At 37.4% G+C, this 26,843-nt stretch overlaps 1 protein-coding gene across 3 annotated transcripts in view; it reads left to right on the forward strand.

The window, feature by feature from the left end:
* The window catches only part of DYM (dymeclin), a 405,816-nt gene that overhangs the window by 312,630 nt on the left and 66,343 nt on the right, over positions 1-26,843 (forward strand). For all 3 annotated transcript variants that reach the window (XM_025365065.1, XM_025365067.1, XM_025365066.1), the window contains one exon: positions 15,002-15,184. In XM_025365065.1, coding sequence (XP_025220850.1) covers positions 15,002-15,184 — 183 coding nt within the window. The remainder of the gene's footprint in view (positions 1-15,001; positions 15,185-26,843) is intronic.

Genomic DNA, 26,843 nt, shown 5'->3' on the forward strand with positions numbered 1-26,843 from the left:
ATGCAGAATTGTGAGATGACAAATTTTGTGTTGTTTTAAGAGGCTAAATTTGTGGTAGTTTGTCATGACAGTAACAGGAAACAAATTCAGGGATGATGAAAATTTTTTGTTATTGTACAATAGACATCCAGAAAGTAAATCTGTGGACACAATCTTATTTCCTTAGGATAAATTTCTAATATTAGAATTGCAGGGACAAAGAGTCTTCACATTTTTTAAGACTCTTAAGTACATATTTATAATTGGGTCCCTGGAAAAGTAGTTTTCAGATTACACTTGCATCAGTGCTCTGTTGAGAATGCCATCTCCTTTCTACTTGACAACACAGAATTACAATCATTTGTTATTCTTATAACAAAAACAAATGGCAAAAAAATATATAGCATTATAATTTAACAGACATTGTTTACCAGCAAAGTTGAACATATTTTAACATTTTGTCTTTGGTAAATTGTGTGTTTGTGTCTACTGTGCATTATTCTTTTGAGTTGTTTGTCAGGAAGCCCCTTTCTCCTACTTTACTAAAACAATTTTTTATATGAGAAGTGCCTATTGACTTTTCCCTAATTCCTTTTCAAAATCTATTAAGATGATCATGACTTTTTTCTCCTTTGAATATTTACTATGAGTACATCAATAGATTTCCTAGAATTGTACTTTTCCAGAATTCTTGAAATTACTTGGATTGTAACCTTTTTAGCACAGTGTTGAATTTAATATTCATATGTTTAAGTATTTTAATGACGTTGGTTTTTATTTTTATTTTTGAACTAACTGTACCAATTTTTGAAATTATAGTTATGTTACCCCTGGTTAAGGAATAACAAAATGAGAAATGTTCTTTTTTTCTGATTTAGAAAGCTTAAATGGCATAGTAATTATATATTCATTGAAGATATAAAGGAGTTTACTCATAAAACCATATGAACCCAACCCCCTTTTTTTAACAGTGTATCTCTGACAGATTTTTCCTTTTTTTCATGGTTATTCTCTTCATATTTTTTGTTTAATCTTAGGTCAGATTGAGGAATTTATAGTTTCCTACACAATTTTCCCTTTAAGTTGTCAATTTAAAAAAATTCTATTATGAAAAAGTTCAAAAATACACAAAAGTAGTTTAATGAACCCCCATATGCTTATTACCTTGTTTCTGCAATTAGATTTTGTCATATGTCCTTTATCTGAGCTTTTTATTTTTCTTTTGCTGAAGTATCTTTAAATAAATCTTGAGATTTTACTCCTTTGTATTTTGGTATGCGTCTCTAAAAATAATAACATTTTCTTTCATAATCACATATCATTATCACATCTAACAAAAGTAGCAATATTTCCTAGGTATAATCTAATGCACAGCATATTAACATTTCTCTGGAAGTCTCAAAAATGGCTATTGGCAATGTGTTAAAATCAGAATCCAAATAAAATTCACACATTTGGTTGTTGTGTCTCCTGTCTCTTTTAATCTAGAGCAATCCTGTCTTTCTTTTTTTCTCCCATCCAATTATACGGCAGAAATTGAACCATTTGTCCTGTAGAATCTTTCACATTCTGGTATGTCCTTTTATTTCCTTTTGGTGTCATTTAACTTGTTTTCTGCCCCTCATACTTACTGTAATTAAAGTTAGCTCTAAAGTCTGAAACAGATTCAGAATCTCCTTCTTGTTAAGAATACTGCATAGGTGGGTACTATTTGGTTGACGTATGAGAAGGTATGATTGTGTCGCTTTAGTGATGGTTAAGTGTTAACAGACTAAACTGTCCTCCAAATTAATATGTTGAAGCCCTAACCCCCAGTAAGACTGTATTTGGAGACAGGACCTTTAATGAAGTAATTAAAGTTACACAAGGATGTGCCCCTTATCCAGTAGGGGTGGTGCCCTTATAAGAATAGGCAGAAGCTGGGCATGGTGGCTTATGCCTGTAATCCTAGCACTTTGGGAGACCAAGGTGGTGCATTGCCTGAGCTCAGGAGTTGGTAACCAGTCTGGCTAACATGGCAAAACCCCGTCACTACTAAAAATACAAAAAAAAATTTTTTTTTAAATCAGTCAGGCGTGGTAGAGCAAGACTCTGCCTCAAAAAAAAAAAAAAAAAAAAAGAAGAAGAGGCGGAGACACCAGAGCTCACTTGCTTGCTTGCTTGCTGCTCACAGAAGGCCGTGTGAGGACACAGGGAGGGAGAAGGTGGCATCTGCAAGGCAGGAAGATTGAAATGTCCTCCATGTCTGTAGTCACATTCTCTTTGTCACCTTAAAGTTGGATATTTGTGTTTTTCCTCCTTTTTTCTTCCTCCTTGTTTTGGATTAGCATTTCGTCTGTTGTTTGTGGTAAGCATTACAATAACCACCGTGTAAGGAACACTCTTTATCTGCTACGCAAGACCACAAATAGTTTTAAATATGTTATTTAATCCTTACGTCCTCTAAAGTAAGTAGTTCTCTCATTTTTCTCACAGGAAAGCTGAGGCTCAAAAAGGTTCAGTGTATTGCCCAAGGACACATAGTCAACATATGCTAAAGCTGGGATTCAAGCCTGACTCCAGGGCCTATGTTCCTACTATTCGGCTATGTCCTCCTCCCCACAAAACCCACAACCCTATTCCAAGTGCTCCCATAGCACCTTGTACTTTCACAGGGTGCCTCTCCCCTAAATGGTAGCCTGTGTGAGGGCAGGAACATGTCTGGATCACCACTCCAACCCAGCGTCTGCCATAGTGGCTACCAAATCATATAGTCCATTGTATAATTATAGGAAATCTGTTGATGTACTCATAGTAAATATTCGAAGGAGAAAAAAGTCATGATCATCTTAATAGATTTTGAAAAGGAATTAGGGAAAAGTCAATAGGCACTTCTCGTATTAAAAAATTGTTTTAGTAAAGTAAGAGAAAGGGGCTTCCTGACAAACAACTCAAAAGAATAATACACAATAGACACAAACACACAATTTACCTAAGATAAAATATGGACTTATGGACTATATGATTTTTTTCATGTGTCTCATTTTCTACTGAATGCCAGACATTGTGCTAGGACATTAGAATCTGAGGTTAAAAGCATGTATGCATGTAAATGGGGAGACCTTTGCTTTTAGACTGTTAATGGGAGTTGGTTCCTTCTAGTCAAATCTTGAACAGAGTTGGGTTTTGCTTCTTCAGTGTGCCACCAGCTTCAGATTCCTCTAGCAGCTCTTTATCTTATGCTTAAAGGGTGGAGTCTGCAGCGTCAGAGGGCTTTTTTCAGTGTTTCTTTACTACTCCATTTTCAGCAGTCCCAGCAGTAGGACTGGAGAAGAGATCTCTCTGTTGTCCTAGTCCAGCCTCAATCCTGGAGAGTCCCTGTGTGCACCTGGATGTCAGAGGTAGACCTTTCTCTGCATTCCTGTCCCTTCTCCAGTGGTAGCAGACCTGTGCTTGATATTGGAATGAGTATAGGATCCTGAACCCAACTTGGTTTCCTTCCTCAAATCCCAGGACTAGAAAGGTTTTTGCTTTTATTCCTCTACCAGTGGGATTGGATCTTTATCTGTGTCCTGGAGGAGAGAGAGCTTCCTACCTCTTGTTCAGGGGCAGACATCTTTCTACCTTCCGCCTAGAGAAAATGAAAATTTGCCTGTGCTACAGGCCAAGAGGGTTGGCTGCCCTGCAGCTTAAGACTTTTTCTTAGCTTGAGAGAAGGGTCAGGGAAGCAAGTGAGTCTTGGCGCCTGCCCCCAGCAGCAGTTATCACTTCCTGCAAGCTTGAGCAGTGATAGAGGGGCCCTCTTCAGTCTCCTGTTCCATACCAGCCTTTCTCATGAGCACCTAGTAGAGGATAGTGAGGAAGAGCTCTTAAGTGAACATAAAATCTCTTGCATCTGGGCTTCAGGTTTCAAGACTGACACATTAGACCACACTTAGCCTTTAATAATTCATCAACATTTTAGCTGCTTTCTTCTTAGCCACTTCTGTGGATACCACTTCTTCCTTGCATGCTCAACCAAAGGTGTTTGTGTTCCTTCTTTCCTTAGAAGAGGTACTTGACCCTCTTTGGAATTCATTTATCTGGTTGCCTTATGAAATCATATTCTGATGAACTTAAGAAGATTTGAGATTTATTATCTGGTTTTTTCCTCCTGTCTAAGGAGAGTCATTCTTTGTTACTTTCCACATCCTACAGAGAAACCAAGGTTCGGGTTCCTTATAGTGTGTCCACATGTGACCCAGATAGCCTGTTTATCTTACATTTGAAGGAACTGAGGCCTGCGAAAATGACATGCCCTGTCCATGGCAAAACTGGGACTAGAACCCAATCTGGAGCTTCTCTCCATGAACTTGGAGCTACTCTGTTTCTCTCTCTCTCTCTCTCTTTTTAACTTTTTGTTTAACTTGAGCTTATTACACCCCTATATGTACATATGTAAAAGACAGTACATATTTACTGTCTTTTTTGGCATCACTGACTCTTCTTCCCAAGAAAGAATGAAAAAAAGGCATCAAGCGTCATAGGTCTCTGAAGTCAATGTGTAATCCATGACACACAGGTTTAGAGATTATTTCCCTTCTGTGTGTTAACAGTACCAAAGATAAAGAGCATATATTGAAAACTGAAGAATCACTAGGTTCCTTGGGTTGGAAAATTATTATTTTGAAACTTAGCTTTGTGCATTTTTACTTGTAAAGGTTTTTGGATTTTCTTCTTCTAAAAACCAGTAATGACTCTATTCAAGGTGGTAGGGTAATCCAAATTCTGAACTTTCCTGAAGTTTGAGGTTACCCTGAATACTTTTCTATTTTAATTACATTTTTTGGTTATATTAATAAAATTTACTTTCCAAATTCAGTATTGTCTAAATACTTTATGAAGCTGAGACTTGAGGTTAGGAAGGGGTTTTTAAAAATTATTTAAGTACTTATTTTTGCAAATAAAAACTGTAACTCAAATGATGTAGCAAAGGTCACACAGCTAATTATTGGCAGTGCTGGGACCTCAGATTGGGATGAGATGAGGCACTCAGTAGAAAATCAAAGACTTTTTTTTTAAAAAAGACACATTTTCCTAAAGTATTGTTTTACTCAGATTTTACTTTTTATAGGCTGTAGAAAGGGATCTCTTTTTCTAATAAAACACCAATATAGTCTAAGAAGAATGAAAATGAACACTAATACTTAAGGTAAAACACTGAATTTTTTTTTATTACACTTTAAGTTCTAAGGTACATGTGCACAACGTGCAGGTTTGTTACATATGTATACATGTGCCATGTTGGTGTGCTGCACCCATTAAGTCATCATTTACATTAGGTATATCTCCTAATGCTATCCCTACCCCTACCCCATGATAGGCCCTGCTGTGTGATGTTCCCCACCCTGTGTCCAAGTGTTCTCATTGTTCAGTTCCCACCTATGAGTGAGAACATGCAGTGTCTTGTTTTCTGTCCTTGTGATAGTTTGCTCAGAATGATGGTTTCCAACTTCATCCATGTCCCTACAAAGGACATGAACTCATCCTTTTTTATGGCTGCATAGTATTCCATGGTGTATATGTACCACATTTTCTTAATCTGGTCTATCATTGATGGACATTTGGGTTGGTTCCAACTCTTTGCTATTGTAAATAGTGCTGCAATAAACATATGTGCGTGTGAAAACACTGAAGTTTTAAAAACAGAACACCAAGCTCTGGTACGCGCTTGTCTGTTCTGCTGGCAGAGGGCCTGGGGAAGGGTGAGAAACTCCATTCTGCACCCCAAGTTCTGCCTAGTGCAGGTGGCCTGCTGACATAATCTGATTGTCAGGGGCTGCAGCTTTGTTGGATTTCAATCAGAACACTTCTTTTTGTGTGAGTTCTCTGGCTCTTCTCCAGATGTGGAAAAACGTGGCTTTAGCCAGTGTGCTCTGGCAGCCACCGTTCTCTTGTCGCTGCCTCCAGTGCCTTTGCAGTAGTGTATGTTAAAGAACAACTTTCCAGAGTGTTGCGGTTGAGGCTCGTGGGTCACATTCAAACCACATCCAAGGAGTGTAGAAAAAGACCACATAGTTTTACGTCCCCGCATGAGACCAGTGGTGCAGTAACTGCTCTCTCCTCACGGCCTCCCCCTCCCACTGCTTTATTAAGGTTACCCATTGTCTTTTTAGGTCACAAGATTTATTCTTCAGCTCTGATTTTGTGTTTAATATAAAAACTGTTCTTTCTATCAGAAGCTCAGTATTTTGGGACAAATCCAGTTCTGGCTGGAAATAACATGGCCACAAAGCTTTCCAGTGTGTGCACCAGAGAATTAACAACGTAAAGATAACAAGAGTCTATCACCAAGTGATTGCCTTTGAAGGCCATTGGCGCATTAACTTTAAAGAGAACCTTGCTTGTGCATTTCCTCCCCCTGCTCCCCGCTTTTGGCAAAATCCCATTAATTTTGTTGAAGGTTTTATTTTCTGCTGAAAATGCAGGAAATTTAGACAACTCTCTTGGAATCCCCCCAAAACTAATACAAACAAGATACATATGCTTCTCTTAAGGAAACTAAAAATAAAGATTTGAAACCATTTAACTGTATAAATTCCCTCATAAAAGGAAAAGGAAGTTTATAGAATGAGAGACAACTCTGACTGCTGTTAACAAGGTAAAACATTCCCACAATGGCCAACTTGTCTATTTGATATGAAATTACTACTTAGCATAGAATTTGTTGAGCTTTCATTCCCAACATGTATGATATATCAGAAACATCTGAAAATGGGATCATTTTCTTGTTTTTACGTTTGAAATTGTCTGCGGTAAAATAAGTATGCCCATTTTTTGGAGGAGAAAGCCTATCTGATGTGGAAGCTGTAAGGACTAAGAAGAAAATACCATGGCTGCCCCATCGGTGAACCAGCAGATTCTATTATGGCTCCATTGAGGAGCCAGCGGATTCTACCTCTGACAAAGCTAATTTTGACACAATACTGAGGAAATATGATTAATTTTCAAAAGCGTGTCTTCTGTAAAATCTTATTTTGTTTCATAAATGTAAGTTATTTTTTCTATACATTGACTACTTTTATAAATTAATAAGAGTGGGATTTTGGACTTACATTTAAAACTAAGAAACATGAGTTCTGAGTTCTTTGCACTTATAGTAATTTCAACTTTGGGAAGCCATTTTTTTATGATAACGTCTGAAGTTAAAATGATTTTTCTCCTTCAAAATACTTTGATAATGTATTTGTGGATGTTTTGGATAACACTCACATAGTGCTTACCATGTGTTACACACTGTTTTAAGGACCTTACAAATGCTACCTCATTTAAAATTTGTGAAAAAAAAAAAGCAAATAATATTAAATACCATTTGAAATTCAGACACCCAAATAATGAGATTAGATAAATTTTAGGTCTATTTAAATACTGAAATTTGGATGATTTTGTAATTTTAAAGAATCTCTCCAAATTCATGCTTTTTCTTCTTTTTACAAGTGGTGATTATAACCCAATAATGCTTTTTAAAAATAAAACATAAAGGATTTCATTTATGACCACATGTAGTAGGTACCTGCATCAGACATCTAATCAGAGCAGCAAGTTGAAGATGCAAATAACTGGAAAATTATAGTTGTTGAGATAGTTTTCCTTTGAAATTAGAATTAGCCAAAAATTTGATACTTTTTTTTTTTTTTTTAGGAAATCAGAATCTCAAGGTACATAATTTACTCCTGTGGCTCGTGATTATTTCATGATCTGCTTGGTACCTTGAAGTTGTGGTTGATCTTCCAACACCAGTGGGAGGATCCAGAGCATAGTTTCCAGGAAACGACTTATACAGTAGGAATTCTGTCTGTTCCATAAAGGATAATCGAAGTAGTGGTTAGCAGAGAACTGTTGTCACTTAAAAACGGAAATGAATTAGTTGCAAGGATTACAAATGTATAAATACTTATGTATCTTAATGGAGATAATAGAATACACAGCATTGCATCTGTGATCAAAACAGTCCAAATGCTAGACATCTAGCAAAGTGCAAATAAGATGATGAGAAGGCTTTAAAACAGGTTGTATTGAGGGACACTTGAGGTTGCTGATGGGCTTGAGAAGAAGTGGAATAGACTGAAGACCAGCAAGTAGGAGTAGAGTGGTGGATTTCTGCCAAACTGCAACAGCTTTCTGTACTGCATAGAAAGAATGAGGAGCCTTTCAAAAGTGATCCGTATTCAAGGATGGGTTGGTTGACCACTTGGTATGAATGTTATAGGGATTCTAGCATTAAAGGGAGCGACTTTAGTGTCTTTTGTATCTTCTGAGTGTGTTTTATAATTTTACGATTCTTTGACCAAATTCTAAGCTTTCTAATTGGATAGATAATAACGGAATTAGTCAGAAGTAAATTAAAGAATTGCTGAATTGAAAAAAGTAATGCACGTAGAAATTCTTGGTATAGTTTTTGGAATATAATAAAACCAATTAACGTAGACCTGACTTCAAAGAAACTTGATTTTATTTCTCTTTCTTGAAAGAGAGTACTTAAGAGTACTTATGTCACTACCACCACTGACCTCCAGCCAATGCAAGCTAGTAGGGCTGCCCTGGTTGTGCTCAACCTGCATCCACTAGGACTAGCAGTGCCAACTAGTTGTTGAATATTTGGAATTTCACCCCTGGGCATAACCAGAAAGGAAACTATTCTTAACCTCATGAAAAGGGTATCTATGTTGAGGTTTATAGGGATTCTTTATATTGAAATTTATTTATTTATTTATTTATTTTTGAGACAGAGTCTCACTCTGTCACCCAGGCTGGAGTGCAGTAGGCGATCTTGCTGGGATTACAGGTGTGTGCCACCACGCCCGGCTGATTTTTTGTATATTTAGTAGAGGCAAGGTTTCACCATGTTAGCCAGGATGGTCTCGATCTCCTGACCTCGTGATCTGCCTGACTCAGCCTCCCAAAGTGCTGGGATTACAGGCGTGAGCCACTGCGCCTGGCCTGATAACTTGTTTAGAGTGTTACATAAAGTAAATATTGACGGAAAATTATAATTAGCTACTCTTTAAACTTACTTCTGAATTATGTTTCTCATTTTTGTTTTTCAAAATAGTACTACATTAAAATACAGAAGATTCTTTCTAGCATGACAGTCCAGCCAAATATGATATCATATAAAATGTGTTTGCTGTAACCTCCCACACTATGTCGTTAGTCAATCTGAGTAATGCTAGAAACTATATGTTCTCGTCATTTAATTTATAAATCTGCAACTGAATATAATCTATAAAAGATAACATTAGAATTTGTCACAGAAACAATGTAAGATAAGTTAGGTAAAATACCTAATAACTCTAAAAATAAGAGAGTTAGTGTAACTCTTAAAGAGCCTTTAGTCAGATTCATGCAAAGTAAAAACTAATGTAGAGCATGCTTATTCATATAAAGTTTCTTTCTTTTTTTTTTTTGGAGACAGGGTCTCACTCTGTTGCCCAGGCTGGAGTGCAGTGGCATGATCATAGCTCACTGCAGCCTCAAACCTCTGAACTCAGGCAATCCTCCTGCCTCAGCCTCTTGAGTAACTGGGACTATAGGCATGCACCACCACATCACACCTAGATAATTTTTAAGTTTTTTGTAGAGATGGGGTCTTGCTCAGTTGCTGAAACTGCTTTTGACTTCTGGCCTCAAGTGATCCTCCTGCCTCAGTCTCCCAAAGTGCTAGGATTACAGGTGTGAGCTGCTATACCCAGCCTAAAGTTTCTATTTTATACTTTCCCTGACTTGGGAATAAAATAAGTAGTCAATATTTTAGCCTGGGTTTAAACTAGCAGGTGCCTATTTAGGAATTGGGTATATTACCCTGTTTGTTTCAGCAAATTACTTATTTAAACATTGAGAATAAACTCTCCATGTGTTTGAAAGCAGAAATTGTAAGCTATCTGCAGATAATTTTTGAAGTGTAAGTTTCATATATCAGCACTTATACTTAGCATAAGTGTATAAAATATATATGAATATAAAATTCTACAGAAAGCTAATATTTCGACTTGATTATATTTCTAAAGTAGTCATACCATTTCATTGGGTTGCCCTTAAATGACTGTGAGAGAGAATTCTGAAGTTTGAAGTCTCTTCCTTCTTCTATACTAATTCAAATACCAAAATGAGAAGCAAATATAATTCAGAGAACTTCTGGTCAAGATTATCTTGTTAGTTCCAAATTTGAAGTCTCATCTTCTCCCCTTTGCTTCAAAAACATAACAATAATAGATGAATCATAAAAAGAAAACATTTTAAACACATAGCCAAATCCCAAAATGAGACAGCTATTTCTTGATGGAACAGAAACAGAAAAAGCAGTCAAAACAGTGAGCCTGCTGAGCTGGAAGGAGGAGAAGTGGCTGGGAGCTCAGCTACTGTAGGCCAGACACTAGTGCCAGGTTCTCTGCTAGAAATTAGGAGCTGGAATAGATCCTTTATTAAAATAAAGAGCCTGAATAAATGTGTTAATAATAACGGTTAAATTCTATGTCTAGGGAGGCAAGAGTACACAGAAACAGCCTCACCATGGGATCTTGAAACAAACTGATACCGGCATGGTGATAAGCCTGGCCAGTACTGTCTTTAGTGTGATTGTAGGGCAGGAGTACCGAGGCACCAATTATGAGACCTGGTTTCAGTCTGAAACTCTAGGAAGCCACCACATAACCTATTGATTTGGAAGTATTAAACCATATTAGATGAGCTTGCATAACAAAATACATGCTGAAATTAACAATAGAAAAATAACAGTCATTATCATAATTAAGGTAAATTTATCCAAATAGAATTAAAAACTAATAGAATAACTATGGGAATATTCTGAGGAGCCTCAAAGATAAATGAAGGAATAATATTCATAAAAAAGAGTATATAGGAAATAAAAACAGAAAGAAATGAAATAACATGACTGTGAGAGAGAACTAGTTAACTAGAAAGCTTAAAATGAAAAATATAGTCATTAAAAATCAAAACTTAGTAAACAAGATTGATCTATACTGGACACTATCAAAGAAAGTTAATAAATTGGAAGATAATAATTAGAAAAGATTATCCAAGTTATCTTTATGGAAGAGACTAGGTTGTCAGATCAAAAGTGCACTCCGAATATACTGAGCAAGACGAATAAGAATAAGCCAATACCTAGACTTGTGGTTGTGAAGCTGAAGAATACAAAGCGGGAGTCCCCAACATTTTTGGCACCTGGGACCGGTTTCGTGGAAGATGGTTTTTCCATGAACTGGTTGATAGTTTCAGGATGATTCAAGTGCATAACATTTATTGTACACTTTGTTTCTATTATACATTGTAATATATAATGAAATAATTATACAACTCAACTCACTGTAATGTAGAATCAAGGGGAGCACTGAGCTTGTTAATCTGTATTTGGAGCTGCTCCCCAGCCTTAGCATCACCACCTCAGTTCCACCTCAGATCATCAGGCATTAGTTTCCCGTAAGGAGTGTGCAACCCAGATCCCTCACATGTGCAGTTCACTCCCATTCAGGGAAATGGTCACTAAGGTAGTAGCAGTATATTTCTCTATTACTTTCAGGTAGTGAGTTTTAAAAAGAACGAGTATACCTGCTGTTGGTGAAAAAATGGTAGAAAGGGCCTTCCTACATTGCTAGTATAAACGTATTGTCATCACCCTAAACAATCTGACGGCATCTATTAACATTACAAATACAGCCTTTTCAGCAATCCCTCTCCTGGAATCTATCCCAGAGACATAAACGTACCCATATATAAACACATCTACCAGGAGGCTTATCAGCCTTATTCGTAGAAACAAGGAAACTAGATATATATTGGATGCCCATCAGCAGAACGTTATGATATATTTTACATGTTATATATATGTGCTATAAACCAATACTACATGTCTACTATTTTTACTTTAGAAGTCAGTTCTCTTTTAGAATGATTAAAAATAAGAAAAATATCTTGCTTCCCTTGTGGACATCTACATTTCTGTCTGTTTCCATATTTCTTCTGCCTGAAGAAATCCCTCTAATATTTTGTATAGTGCAAGTAATAAATTAGCTTATTTTTGTCTGAAAAAGTCTTTTTTTCACCTTCATATTTGAAAGATATTTTTGCTGTGTATGGGATACTTGGCTGACTGTTGTTTTATTTCAGTGCTTTAATGATGCCACTACATTTAGGTTGGACTGCATCGCTTCTCCTAAGAGTCAGCTGTGACTCTTATCTCTGCGCCTCTGTATTTAGTGTGTGTGTGTGTTTGTTTTTGTTTTTGTTTTTTAAACTGTCCTCAAGATTTTCTCTTTGTCTTTGATTTTTAATAATTTGAATTTGATGGATCTAAGTAGATGGTTCTTTTGGTTTTTGTTTGGGGGTAGGGTGACCATGGATATTTTCTGACGTGCTTGAATCTGTTTGATTTTTTTTTTTCATTATTTATAGGAAATGCTCAGTCATTATCTCTTCAAATATCTCTTTTGCCCCATTCTTTCTCTCTTTTCCTTCTGGGAGTCAATTACATGTGTATTAATGCATTTCATATTATTTTACAGCCCTCATTGGATTCTCTGTCTTGTTTTCTCACTCTTTTTCTCTTTGTAGGGTTAGTTTGTGCAGTTTCTGTTAACCTGCCTTCAGGTTTGCAGTTCATTCGCAAGCTCTGTCCAGTCTATTGTTGAAACCTGTTTAAGGCATTCTTCACTGCAATCACCACATTTTACAAAAATTCTATCTTTACCATTTGTCTCTTTCTTATAGTTTTTAACTCTGCTGAAATTCCCAATCAATTCAAACAAATTTTGTAGATCATAGTTCTTTTAGATTCCCTCTTTGATATTTTCAGAATGTTTTATCTCTGTGTCATATTCTGCTGATGACTTTGTCTCTTCAACATGGATTCTTTTACTTGCTTTGTTGTGTGTTTCATACATTTCAATTGAATGTTAAACATTGTATTTAAGAAAACAGAGGCAGAGGCTGGGTTCAGTGGCTCACCCATGTAATCCCACCACTTTGGGAGGCTGAGATGGGAAAATTGCTTGAACCCAGGAATTCAAGGCTGCAGTGAGCTATGATCGCGTCACTGCACTCCAGCCCAGGTGACAGGGTGAGACCCTGACTCAAAAAAAAAGTAAGAAAAGCAAGACAGAGGTAAATTGTATGGAAATAGGCATACCTTTTCATCTCTTAAGCAGGGAAAGTAAACTTTTTCTGTAAAGAGCCAGATAGTCAATACTTTTTATTTTATAGGCCAGATAGACTCTGAAGTCTACTTTAATACTAATATAAGTCAGTCCTCCATATTTTGAGTTAGGCATGCACAGATTCAACCAACACAGATTGAAAGTACATACAGTTGGCCCTTCATATCCTCGGATTCCATACCCACAGATTTTTTTTAATCTATGGATGGAGTGAGCAGCTGTAGTATGCCATTTTGTATAAGGGACTTGAGCATCTGCAGATTTTTGGTATTTCCAAGGCACGGGGATGTCCTGGAACCAATCCCTTAAAGATACGGTATACTGTATAGCTACTCCTGCTTTCTTTTGACTTATGTTTGCATAGGTATCTTTCCGTCCTTTTACTTTCAACCCAACTATATTAGAAGTTTCTCATAGATAGCATATAGTTGGGTGGTGTGCTTTTAATCCACTCTGACATTCCTTGGATTTTAACTATTGTAGACTATTTGCAATTAATGTAGTTATTAATACGTAACTGCCATTTTACTTTCTGTTTTTTGTTGGTTTCCCCTTTTTCATTTGCATTTTTCCTGCCTTCCTGTATGAAAATTTTTTTAGAATCCCATTTTGATATATCTCTCGTTCTTTTTTTCTTTTTCTTTTCTTTTTTTTTTCTTTTTTTCTTTTTTTCCTGAGACAGTCTGGCTGTGTCACTCAGGTTGGAATGCGGTGGAGCAATCTCAACTCACTGTAACCTCCACCTCTCAGGCTTAAGCCATCCTCCCACCTCAGCCTCCCAAGTAGCTGAGGCTACAGGTGTGTGCCACCCGCCTGGCTAATTTTTGTGTTTTTTGTAGAGATGGGGTTTTGTCATATTGCCCAGGCTGGTCTCAAACTCCTGAGCTCAAGTGATCTGCCCACCTTTGCCTCCCAAAGTGCTGGGATTACAGGCATGAGCCTCCGCACCCAGCCTTAATATATCTATAGTATTTTTGTTTCTCGTCAGGTAGATTTGCTCTAGACATTACATTATATGTACATAGCTTATCGCAGTCTAGTAGTGTTGATATTTTACCAGTTCAAGTGAGCTGTAGAAACCTTTGTCCCTTTAAATCCCTTACCCACCTTTGTTTATAATTGTTTTAGATATTCCTTTACATACATTGAGAACCACATCAATGTTATAATTTTTGCTTCAACTGTCAAATATATTATAGAAGACTGAAGAGGAGAGGAAAGTCTGTTGTATATACCCATGTGCTTGCTCCTTCCATTGCCCTTTTCTTCCAAGAGGTTTGCTGATTGCTTACTTTGAGCTTTGCTGTTTGGTAACTATTTAATGTTCAGATTCCCAAAGACTATTCACTCCGAGGAAACAGTGACAAAATCATAGTCTGTTTATCTGAAATATAAAGACTGAAATGACAGTGTAGAGCAATGAAGTCATTTTCTGAATTAGTAGTCATTTTCTTGGAATGGGTACTACCCTACCACTACTCTACATCGTGGCAGTCTTAACGATTTAGGGTGGTACAATAGTGAGAATACCAATATGGATCCATTAAATGAGGAACTGAGTAAGCTCCAAATTTCCCTCTAGATTGATGTCTGTAATTTATTATATGAAATTCCTAATTATTACCATTCTAAGTTCAAAAGATTTTAACCCAAATCCTTTAGTAACTGACAAACCTCATTCTTAAGATTCTTGACAGAAATAATCTTGATGAGCTTCTCTGTGTGATCTTTCCAATTCTGTTATAATTTTAAGGCAATTTCTCTTATTTCGATTAATTCTATTGCAAGGAGAAAAAGAGTGACTCTGTGTTGGGGTTTCTTTTCTTTATGAGGCACAAGACCTAAATGTCATTGAAGAAGTGATTCGAATGATGTTAGAGATCATCAACTCCTGCCTGACAAATTCCCTTCACCACAACCCAAACTTGGTATACGCCCTGCTCTACAAACGCGATCTCTTCGAACAATTTCGAACTCATCCTTCATTTCAGGATATAATGCAAAATATTGATCTGGTAAGTGTAAATGAAGACATTTATTATGATTCTTTTTTAAGTGTTAAAGCAGAGAATGTTTAATAAGCCTTGGTAAGAACTGTAATAGTAAGAGTTTCTTCTTTCAACATTAACTGTATTTGCAGTCTATTTTGCTATAATAATTGTGGTAATCTGTGTATTGTATATACATACACATACATATTTAATACAATTGAAGTCATACTTCATACAGTTCTTTATTCTGCCATTTTTACTTTACACTTAGACTGTGAGCATTTTTCTATGGTATTATCAACTCTTTGAAAGTCTCACATTTTAATATTTATCTAGCCCATGTTTGTGTCCTAAAATATATATAACCATTATCCCATTTTTGCTCATTTATTTCCAATGTTTTATATCAGTTCATAATGAATGAAAAGTTTATAAATAAGTCGTATCTCAAATTTTAAAATTAATTTTTGGTATGGTTTTAAAGCTGGAATTTTACTAGTTTTTCTGTCAAAGGGCATCTTTATTTTCAAGATTCAACACAGGTTGCGAAATTGCTTTCCAGAAAAACTATAGAATTTGTGCCTCTGGGCTGGGCGCAGTGGCTCATACCTGTAATCCCAGCTACTTGAGAGAGTGAGGCAGGAGAATCGCTTGAACCCAGGAGATGGAGGTTGCAGTTAGCTGAGATCACACCATTGTACTCCAGCCTAGGCAACAAGAGTAAAACTCCGTCTCCAAAAAAAAAAAAAAAAAAGGCCAGGCAAGCGGTGGCTCACGCCTGTAATCCCAGCACTTTGGAAGGCCAAGATGGGCGGATCACGAGGTCAGGAGATCGAGACCATCCTGGCTAACATGGTGAAACCCCACCTCTGCTAAAAATACAAAAAATTAGCCAGGCGTGGTGGTGGTCGCCTGTAGTCCCAACTACTCAGGAGGCTGAGGCACAAGAATGGCATGAACCCGGGAGGCGGAGCTTGCCGTGAGCCGAGATCGTGCCACTGCACTCCAGCCTGGGCAACAGAGTGAGACTCTGTCTCAAAAAATAATAATAATTTATGCACCTGTATATCATCTTATACTTCCACAAGTGACCTATGAGAGGATCTATGTCACTGTACTTTTGTAGCTTTGAGCATTGTAATTATTTTAATGTCTTTTTATGGCAAAAATGGTATTTTTTCATATTTTAATTTCCTTAATTACTAACGTGGTTTAACATTTTTTACACGTCTGTGAATGTTTGCTTCCTGTCCTTTTTAAAAATGTTTTTTGCTAAGTTTTCTACTGCCATATTAGTGTTTTCTGATTCAATTTGGTTCCATAGATATTTTTTGAATAACTAATATAATTCACAGTGCTAGGTTCAAGTAAACTGAAGAGCCACCATCGCTGTCCTTGTGTTACTTATATTTAGGAAGACATTCAATAATTAAGTTATGAAACAAACATAAATATATAATTTCAATAGTAAGTAAGCACATGTACATACCTTTCTCTGGGGTGTTTACCCAATAGTGGAATTGCTGGGTGTTGTGTATCTTGCCAAACCATTTTCCCTGGGGTGCTACCATTTTACACCTTAGTCACTGCTGTATGAGAATTCCTGTTGCTTTACATATTCATAAAAAATTGTTTTGATAGTTTTGTCAGTTTTGTAATGGCATCTTATTATACTTTTAATTTGTAATTCCTTGATTGCTAATAAGGATAAGCATATTTCATATGTTTATTAGCCATTTAGAGTTCCTCTTTTGAGACTGCCTGTTCAAGTCTTGTTAGTTTTTCTATTGAGTTATTTATCTTTTTCTTATCAATAAATATTTTATTATTCTTGTGTTCTAGATTCTAAACTTTTCTTGGTTATATGTTGCAAATATCCAATCTCTAACACAGCTACAAACTTTTTAACAGAACTCTAAAACTCCTCTGCAAATAGTCAAACAGATCAGGTAACATCCTCAAATCTACTCTTTCTATGGAGACCTGCTACCTGCCACACCCATTGTGCACTTCTGCACAGCTACAGTGTATTCTTGGGAATTGCCTTCAGTGCTCTCCTTTGGTTAAGCCTGGCTCCTGTGTCTTTGTCTTTCTTTGTTTACTACTTTGCGTTGATGGAACATATACTATAGTAGCTTTCTGGGAAAATGGTGTATATGAGATAGATTTTTTTATTTTTAAATTTATCATGTCTGAAACATCTTTCTTCTCCCTTTATATATGACCTGGTCTTTATGGAAGCTTTTCTGATCTCTTTATCCTTGTGTTCTGGAACGTCATGATTTCCTGTGCATTGGGTAATTGTAGTGGATACTTGGAGAGCCTTTTTAGTCTAGAGACTGATGTTCAATGCTATCAAATATTCTTTCTGTTGTTGTTTTTGAGACAGAGCCTCACTCTGTTGCCCATGCTACAGTACAGTGGCATGCTCATGGCTCATTGCAACCTCTGACTCACAGGCTCAAGCAATCCTCCCAGCTCAGCCTCCCAACTGGCTGGGATACAGGCATGCATCACCACACGCAGGTGTGTGTGTGTGTGTAAAGGCAAGACCTTGCTATGTTGCCCAGGCTGGTCTCAAACCCCCAGGTCAAGTGATGCTCCCCACTCAGCCTCCCAAAGTGTTGGAATTGCAGGTGTGAGCCGTTGCACCCAGCCAAATAGTCTTTTAAATTATTTCTTCCCTGCCACTTTTGGTCTGTGAAATTCTTCTTAATTAGATGGTCTTTTCCTTGGAACCCCTTTATATCAGTATCATTAAATCTTGTTTTGGGGGCTAGTCCATGTCCTTAGATAAGAATTCTTTAGGCCCCTGCCTGGAGTGTAGAAGCCTGTCTGTCAGAGTTTTGAAAGCAAAGATAGAGGCTGAACTACTTTGGGGATGGAGAGAGAAGGTAGAGAGTGGCTTCTAAACAAAAACCTTCTTTTTGCTTTCAGGGTGGCAGCAACACATAGATTCTGGTCAAATTTCAGACATTTAAGAATGTCTCTATCCATTCTCATAAGCCAGTTTGCCGAAGTAGGTTAATCTTTTGCTTGTCTTAGTAGAGTTTTGTGTAGTTGTTAGGTACTTGGTTGAAATCAGGTTTGGGCCATAGCTAGCCTCCCATTCCAGACTCTTAACACATAGGATGTATTAACTGCTGGATACTCTGGAATCTATACAATTAAATGTGAGTTTAACCTACAGTTGAGTATACTATTGCAAATCCATTCATTGATTTTCACAGCTTTTTCATGATTGCTGGTAAACGGAAATCAATATTAAAACTCTTCTGTCAGCTTAATTTCATTGGCTTTCCTTAAGCTGCTTCAATTATATACCTAACGGTTGCAGCTATAGCAAAATATTTTGCCATGCACACTCTTGTCATTTTCCTAAGCTTATATCAACATCATTTAGGTATCATTAACAGAATTGGGGAATTTGGGTATAGTTGCCATCCGTGCAATCAAGGTAAAGCAGAAACAGCATTTCACACAAGGATGTTTATTTTAAGAATCAAACTTTGACATTTTAAGGGAAATCTTTATGAACCAATATACTCCCATGTAGATTCACTGATATTTAGGATGTGTGTGAGAGCATCCTTAGGCAACTTCTCGAATATTTCATCTCTGGCCCCATGTCCTTCTTGTTAATTCTGAGTTTTAATTAAGAAGTGTTGGTGTTGATAAGATCTCTTTAAAATTGAAAAGTGTCAGTGTTAATAAGATTATGAAACAAAGTATTGCCTAAGGAACACCCATCACAAGTTAACTCCGTCTTCTTTTATGGGATAGACTATTTTTGACAACATGGTAAATTGTGGTTTATAGTCTTAAGAATTTGTGTTAGTTTTATGCTTTGATAGAAGATGAGAATGCAAAAGTACCAGTTATTAAGGAAAGTAAAGAGTCTATGGGGGCTGGAGGGTATCTCATGGAAGAATGACGTACCTGCTGTCATCTCAGCTCTCAAAGAAACTATCCGGAACTCAAGCAGAGCCTTTATCCATTCCGCTTTTTTTTTTTTTTTTTTTTTTTTAAATTATATCCATTCCTCTTAACAGTTATTCCTGCAAGCAGTCTTAAGGATTATAACATCCAGTAGAAATTGTTCTCTCTGTGAAGGCAAATTTATAGGCAGCTATTTACTTACTTCTGAAAAGCTTCTTCTAACCATGTCATTCATGAATTTGTCCAAATTCATTTCTGTTTCTTGCCAGTAGTATTTTTGGAGGTAAAATACTGAGTTTAAGACTCATTATGCTTGTGGGTAAAGGTTTCACAAAACTTTTTCCCCTTTTACATGAGAAATTGGCCTTGGGTTAAGATGCTTTTAGCTCAGTTCTCTGGAAATCTAATGGAGGTAGAATGTCAGTTGTGTTACCAAGCAACACTGCTATGATAAAATGATAATGTGATAAAATGACATTTGATTGGTAAGCTGAGTCATTACTTGGAGAACTATGAATGAACTACAAATACTTGATGAGAAGCCATTGCTTTGGGCTTCTCTGAATGAGAGAACTTTTATAACTGGGCACATCCTTTACAAAGACCTAGAAGCTGAGACTGTCACAAGGATATTGGTTTCTATTTGGGACATGGTTCTAAGGTAGGGTGGCTACTGCATCTGCCTAGAGTAGTCTCATTCTCTTGCATCTGAGCTGTCATTTGAAGGGTCAAAGACTAGCCCAGAAACTACCATAAGGATTCCCAAGGAAAACAAAAGCCTGTGGGGTTTTGCTCTTGGCATGCTACTTTTCCTATCTTTATATCTTTTTTAAAATTAATCTGATGCCAAGTGTGGCCTTTTATAGTCTTGAGACTCCTGATGTCTAATATTTCATCTAAGAATATCACCCACGAATGGGCATTGTAATGTTAAAATAGTGTTTTCTTGTATTGGTTTATTAATATATCTCTTTCAAGCTCCAGAGGTAGGGAGATATTCCTGGTTTTCCAAGATTTATTGAGATCTTTACATTCTAGAAATATCCAACATGTCTGTTTTTAGTCTTCATGTTTCTAAACTGTGCCATCCCATTCATTTCAGTCTGCCCTTGTGGCAGTCCTCTATCCCATCTGTCCTAACTTTTGCCTTTCTCTGGACCTCCCTCATTCCAATTTCTTTTTTCATTCCTTCCTATCTTTCTTTTTTCCTTTAAAAAATTTTTTAAAGATAGTCACCTGAACTATGGACTATGTATGTCTGGTAATATACACCTGCAGTATATTGGAGAAAAATAATCTCTAATTCCCAGTACCTTTCATTGTGATGGGCAATATTTTCTTTGTGTTCCTGACAAAAGACTAAACCAGAGATTTTTTTTTTCCCTCTGTGGTCATAGCTGCAATAGCTGCAATATTACACATCATTTGGAGTATTTAGCTTTAAAATTTTATTTAAACCACATCAAAAGCCATTTGCTTCTTTTCTAATCATCACTAGCTTTTATTGCATACTTGCTAAGCACTTACATGCATTAACTTACTTAATCCTCATTAAAAAATAAACCATGAAGTATATTTCATTTTAGTCCTCAATTTGCAGATAAAGAAACCAAGTTAGAAAGATTAATTAACTTGTTTACTGTCACACATTCGGAAAATGATGCAGCCAGAACTTAAACCCAGAGTTTGATGATAAGGCCCATGTTAGTAGTAATTCTGCCTAACCACTATACGCATTCACTAAACGCTCCCACAGTTGCCTATGAAACCATCTGATCATATCCACAAATGTAATTACTTTCTCTTTCAAAATCAGTTCTAATGAAGTCCAATCGGTCTTTATTCCATCAGTGGTGCAATAAGGAACATTCTTAGTAACCAGGCAGTTGATATCCTTAAAAATGTCTCTGAGGTGTGGTGGTGCACTGTTATCCCAGCTGCTCAGGAGACTGAGTCAAGAGAATCTCTTGAGTCCGGGAATTCAGGACCAGCCTGGGCAATGTAGCGAGACACCATCTCTTAAACACACACACACACATACACACACACAAAAGAAAAGAAAAAGAAGAAAAAAGTCTCTGAAAGACCAAATTAATTTTTTTTATATAAGGACACACAGAACCATGCAAAGAATTTAAACTACATCCATTTGAAACACATCCTCCTTTGGAAGAAGTGAAAGGCAGAGTGGAGGTGAGGAAGTAGAAAGGACCTCACTGTAAGCACACAGTATAGAACCATGTAGAAGTAAAAGCAGGAAGTTAAGTTGGACTTACACCTGTACTTACGTTTCTGTTGTTGTCGGAAGAATGGGCCACTTATTTACACTTCACCTATATTTAGTAAAAACTGCATTCTCAGGCTAAACATTTGGCTATATGCTGTTATGCAGTTCTTAAAACCACATAAACAAATGCCTAAACAGTTTTAAGTACACCTTCCAGATGATGGGAATGAGGCTTGAGTGCCTCATGTATATGACCTCTTTTACCATCCTTGATCTATGTGAGCTAGGCTTATTATCCCACTTTACAGATAAGAAAACCAAGATGCTGAGAGGTTTCTCCGATGCCTAAGGGTCATTGTCTTGAATAATTATCACATATCGTTGCAGGGGGCTCTATCTCATTGGCCCTTTCGCCGTCCCTAGGAGGAAGGGAGAGAAGGGCTTGAGACCACTTAGCTAGCAAGTCAGTCAACCAGGCCCTGAATCCAAGTTCTCATTCTGTTAAATCCCGTGTTTTCAACATTCACTTGGATAAACCTAAGGTAGGTTCCAAATGAGCAGGTTTTCCAACAACTTTTTGTTGAATACTATCATCCAAAATAGTGCTGGGCACACTGGAAATTCATTTAAAAAACATTTTAAACTCTTTTTACATATTTTGAAAAGATTGCTGTGATAAAGATATAAATAACATCTCTATTTCTGCCTCTTTCAGTACTTTACCTTCCCCTTCTATCCCCCAAAGACCCCTGAAATTTTGGCTTAAACAAGCTTTTGCTACTTTCTTCTTTCATAGAGTTAACCTTCAAAAGTTAACTGTGGAAGACCGTAGAAGAAAAAAAGTTGGTGGAGGAGACGAATCTACTGTTATTTTTAGCAGGCAGGGAGTTGAGAGTTGATTATTTTTGGTTAAGACATTTAGCAGCACCCAGTATCTCAGAAGACGGAAGTGGCTAACCTTGGAGCACTTTTAACTTCGGCAGAAGGAGTTAGATATATGGTTTTCAAGTGCTCATATTTTTATTACACACGGGTACCTATCTGTCCCATCTAAAACATTAGGTGATATGATCAGGCTGAATTAAGCAGCAAGACAAGGTAGAATATGACACCAAACAAGAGAGAACATAAAATAAATTGTCTAGTTACCTAAGAAATGGCTGAATATAAGTAGAGGACAGATGCAATGAACGGTAACCATTGTATAGTATGGTAAAGGCAAGAAATATTTTTATCTCTGAACAGTGTAGAATTCACATTAGATCTTGTGTATTTCCAGACCTGACCATCCTTATCAGGGTCTAAACTAACACATTAGGCTACTGACTTGACGATCCCACAATTGTTGAACAAGGTTAAATCATAATTCTTGATTTTCTGCAAAAACCAATACAATATAAAATATTTTCTTCTACAGTCTTTCTTATCCCAATATATGACATCAGTATCTACCTAGTTGCTTAAGGAAAAAAAAAAAAGAAGAAGAAGAAGAAAGGAGAATAATGAGAGCTCATTAGAATAGGGGTAGGAGATTGCAGATTTAAAGAATGTGATCAGGGAAGCCTCTCAGAAGGTACGTTTGAGCCAAAACTCGAAGCAGGTAGAGAGTGAGCTATGCAGCTATCTGGGGACAGAGCAGCACTCTAGGCACAGAGAACAGTGGGTGGGACGGAGTGATGGGGAACTGACCGGGAAGGTGAAGTGAACATTCTGTGATAATGAGGGGCAGGTCGTTACAGGGTATGCATATTTGTCAAAACTGGTTGAACTGTACCATTAAAATGAGTAGGTTTATTTTATTGTATGAAATTGTACCTCAGTAAATTTACTACTAAAAAATAAATTCCCTAGAGTGGACTTCTGCCTAGGATATAGAAAGCTAGGAAGAGTTCTACCCTAACAAAGAGAAAAAGAGGTAAACTACAAAATCATAACTTTTCTTGAACCTATAAATGAGCCGAGGTCACAGGGCAACCAAGTAGCCTAGATCCCAAGGAGGGATCATCGGCCCGCCCACCCCTCAAGTTAAGGTGAGACACCAGGACTGGATCACCTGTGGAAGAGCATAGGACTAGGCGGCTACCATACAAGTGGGTAAAAAGAAATCAGATGCAATTTTAATAACTTGCTAAAGGTTGAGTGTGGACTAGCATGACATTACAAAACACCCAGGAGACCCAAGCACCAGAGGAATTTGCACTCACAGGCTGTTTTCCACTGAGACTGGGGGCATGGCAGGAAGCCAGAGAGAGCCTCCCAAGGTAATATACCTATAGAAAAATGCGTAGCATCATTCCCCTGCCAGACCTTTCTTTCATATGGTGCAAAAGCCTTAGATTGCTGGTGGGTGGAGGGGTGGGGTGCAGAGGCAGGCACTAAACATTTTGCCCTCAGGGTATAGGTAGAGACCCTTTATTGCACGTGAAAGATAAAAAACTCTCTACTTCTGGGTAAAGGGCAGGAAACTGTCCTAGCCCCAGGATTCTACAAGAGTACCATTAGAGGTATCCTACCAGCAACTCATCACAGATACAGGGCAAAGTTTGCCTGCCATCAGAGGAAAGGGGAGAGAAAGCTAAGAAAGCCTTATGCCCTAGGCCCAGGCATAGAGAGCCCCATTTAAGACTGAGGTCTTAGGACAGCAGGTAGAGAATCCCCTACCTTCTGCCACCAGCCTAGCAAGTACTGAGTAACAAGCAGCAGCATCTACTGCTGGGAAAGATCAAGGGCATGGATACAGACCCTACTCTGGGACCCAGGCATGCAGAGCTCACTGAAAGCAGAAAGTGGAGCATGAACATTGAAAAACCTGTGGCACTTCAAATCCCAGCAAAGCAGAAGGCGTCATTAGAGGATGTGGTGCACTGAAGGTAGCCACAGCAACAGCCAAACTCAAATTCAGCTTACCTTCTGAGTGAATCAGCTCAACCTCCAAGCCTGACCTAAGAAGAGATGTGCCCGAATTTATCATAAATAGTATTTCTGTCAGTCTCTACAGTTCTACACACGATGTCTAACATTCAGCCAAGCATTATGAGACATAAAAAGGCAAGAAAAAAAATGATGTTGTCAACAGACAACAGACCCAGACTCAGTGATGACTCAGATGTTGGAACTGTCAGACTGGGACTGTAATTATGATTTATCAGTTTCAAAGATCTGGTATGAAGGTCAACTAAGTAGGACCCATAGGGCAAATGCAGCCCACAGCTTGTCTTTGTACAGCCTGTGAAATAAGTATGTTTTTTATGTTTTTAAAGGATTGTTTAAAAAAAAAAAAGAAGGATATGTTACAGAGACTATATTGGGACCCACACAACTTAAAATATTTACTACCTGGTTCTTTATAGAAGACACATACCAACCTTTGTCCCAGGGGAAAAGGTGACAACATATATAAACAGTTCCAGGGCCGGGCGCGGTGGCTCAAGCCTGTAATCCCAGCACTTTGGGAGGCCGAGACGGGCGGATCACGAGGTCAGGAGATCGAGACCATCCTAACATGGGCTAACATGGTGAAACCCCATCTCCACTAAAAAATACAAAAAACTAGCCGGGCGAGGTGGCGGGTGCCTGTAGTCCCAGCTACTCGGGAGGCTGAGGCAGGAGAATGGCATAAGCCTGGGAGGCGGAGCTTGCAGTGAGCTGAGATCCGGCCACTGCACTCCAGCCTGGGCGACAGAGCGAGACTCCGTCTCAAAAAAAAAAAAAAACAAAAAAAAAAAAAAGCAGTTCCAGAGAGAGATGGGAACTGTAAGGAAAAATAAAATGGGAATGCTAGAAGTAAAAAACATATGACAGACGAAGAATTGCCGTGACAGGCTCATTAGTGGGCTTGTGAAAAATAATATGTGATCTTGAAGACAGGTCAGTAGAAATTATCCAAATAAACACAGTGAGAAAAACATGTGAAAAATGAGAACATAGCATCCAAGAGCTATAGGATGATATCAAATGATTCAATATACATATAATTGGAGTCTCAGACGGAGAAGAGAGAAACAACAGCTCAGAAGAAATATTTAAAGAGATAATAGCTGAGAATGTTCCAAAAATACTGACATGAAACCACAGATCCAAGAAGCCCAGAGAACCCCAATCAGGATAAATCCATTTTTTTAAGACATAATATTTAAACATCTGAAAATCAAAGATAAAAAATACAGTCTTTAATTCAGCCAGAGAAAAAAAATAAACATTATATACAGAGAAACAAAGATCGTAACAGCAGTTTTCTTGACAGAACCTAGGCAAGTCAGATAATGAAGTGACATCTTTATAATGCTAAAATTAAAAACAAATCTTACCCCAACAAATGTCTTTAAAAACTGAATACAAAATAATGACATTTCAAACAAAACTGAGAGAACTTACTGCTAGTGTGTACTATAGGCAAGTTAATGGAAGTTATTGAAACAGAAGAGCTGTCGTATCTGACAGAAACTTGGATCTACAAAAAGAAATTAAGAGTTCCAAAAATAGCAAAAATAAAGGTAAACATAAAAAGTTTTTTCTTATGTTGATTTACTGTATAAAATAATTGACTGTCTGAAGAAGAGGTCCTCAAACTTTTTCTGTAAGTGATCAGATTGTAAATATTTTAGTCTTCACAGGTCACATAGTCCCTGTCACAACTATTCTACTCAGCCATTGTAATTCAATGGCAGCCATAGACTATGTGTAAACAAGTGGGTATGGCTATGTTCCAATAAAACTTTATTTACAAAAACAGACAACAGGCCAGATTTGGCCCACAGGCTATAGGTTGCCAACCCATTTTGTCTAAAATAAAAATATTAACAATGTATTGTGGGGTTTATGACATGTAAAAGTAAGATATGTGTCAGCAGTAGCACAAAGGATGAGAGGGAAGAATTGGAAGTTGGCACATATGTGTGTTGGGAGATAATTTTCCAGAGATTTCATCTTGTGAGCAAAGGCGCTGACTGTCCTTTGCTCTGGATTATCTTTTCAAAGATGTTTGTATCTCCTTCTGGAGTAAAAGATAGGCATGGTTACTGACCACTCTAAGAGATTCGGGTTCCCTAAGCTCAGGGTTCTGTCCTTTAATATAATTTACTGCATGTGCAGGTATCGTCTGACCCTTGTCACATCACCCTGAGCAAACTGGGGCTTGGGGAGCCAGTGTGGTAATGCAGATGCTGTGATCACTGCTGTTGCTGTGACTAACAAACTTCCCTTCATCTGTGACCCAGAAATATCTCTTCTTCCAGGATCCATGAACTACAGACAGGAAAAGCAGAATAAGGCAGTCAGGAAAAACAGAATAAATAATAGTGGAACAACAGCAAAAAAAGAAATATAGATTTAAATCCATTCATGCAAATAATTAAATCAAATGCAAATAATCCTGATGCCTCAATTAAAAGACAGAAATTTTCAGATTGGATAAACAGCAGGACTTAACTATGTGCTGTCTATCAGAAACCCACCTTAAACATAAAGGAATAGATAGGTTAAAAGCAAAAGGATAAAAGAAGTTTTACTATGTAAGCA

This window comes from Theropithecus gelada, chromosome 18 (assembly GCF_003255815.1).
Source record: "Theropithecus gelada isolate Dixy chromosome 18, Tgel_1.0, whole genome shotgun sequence".
NCBI lineage: Eukaryota > Metazoa > Chordata > Mammalia > Primates > Cercopithecidae > Theropithecus > Theropithecus gelada.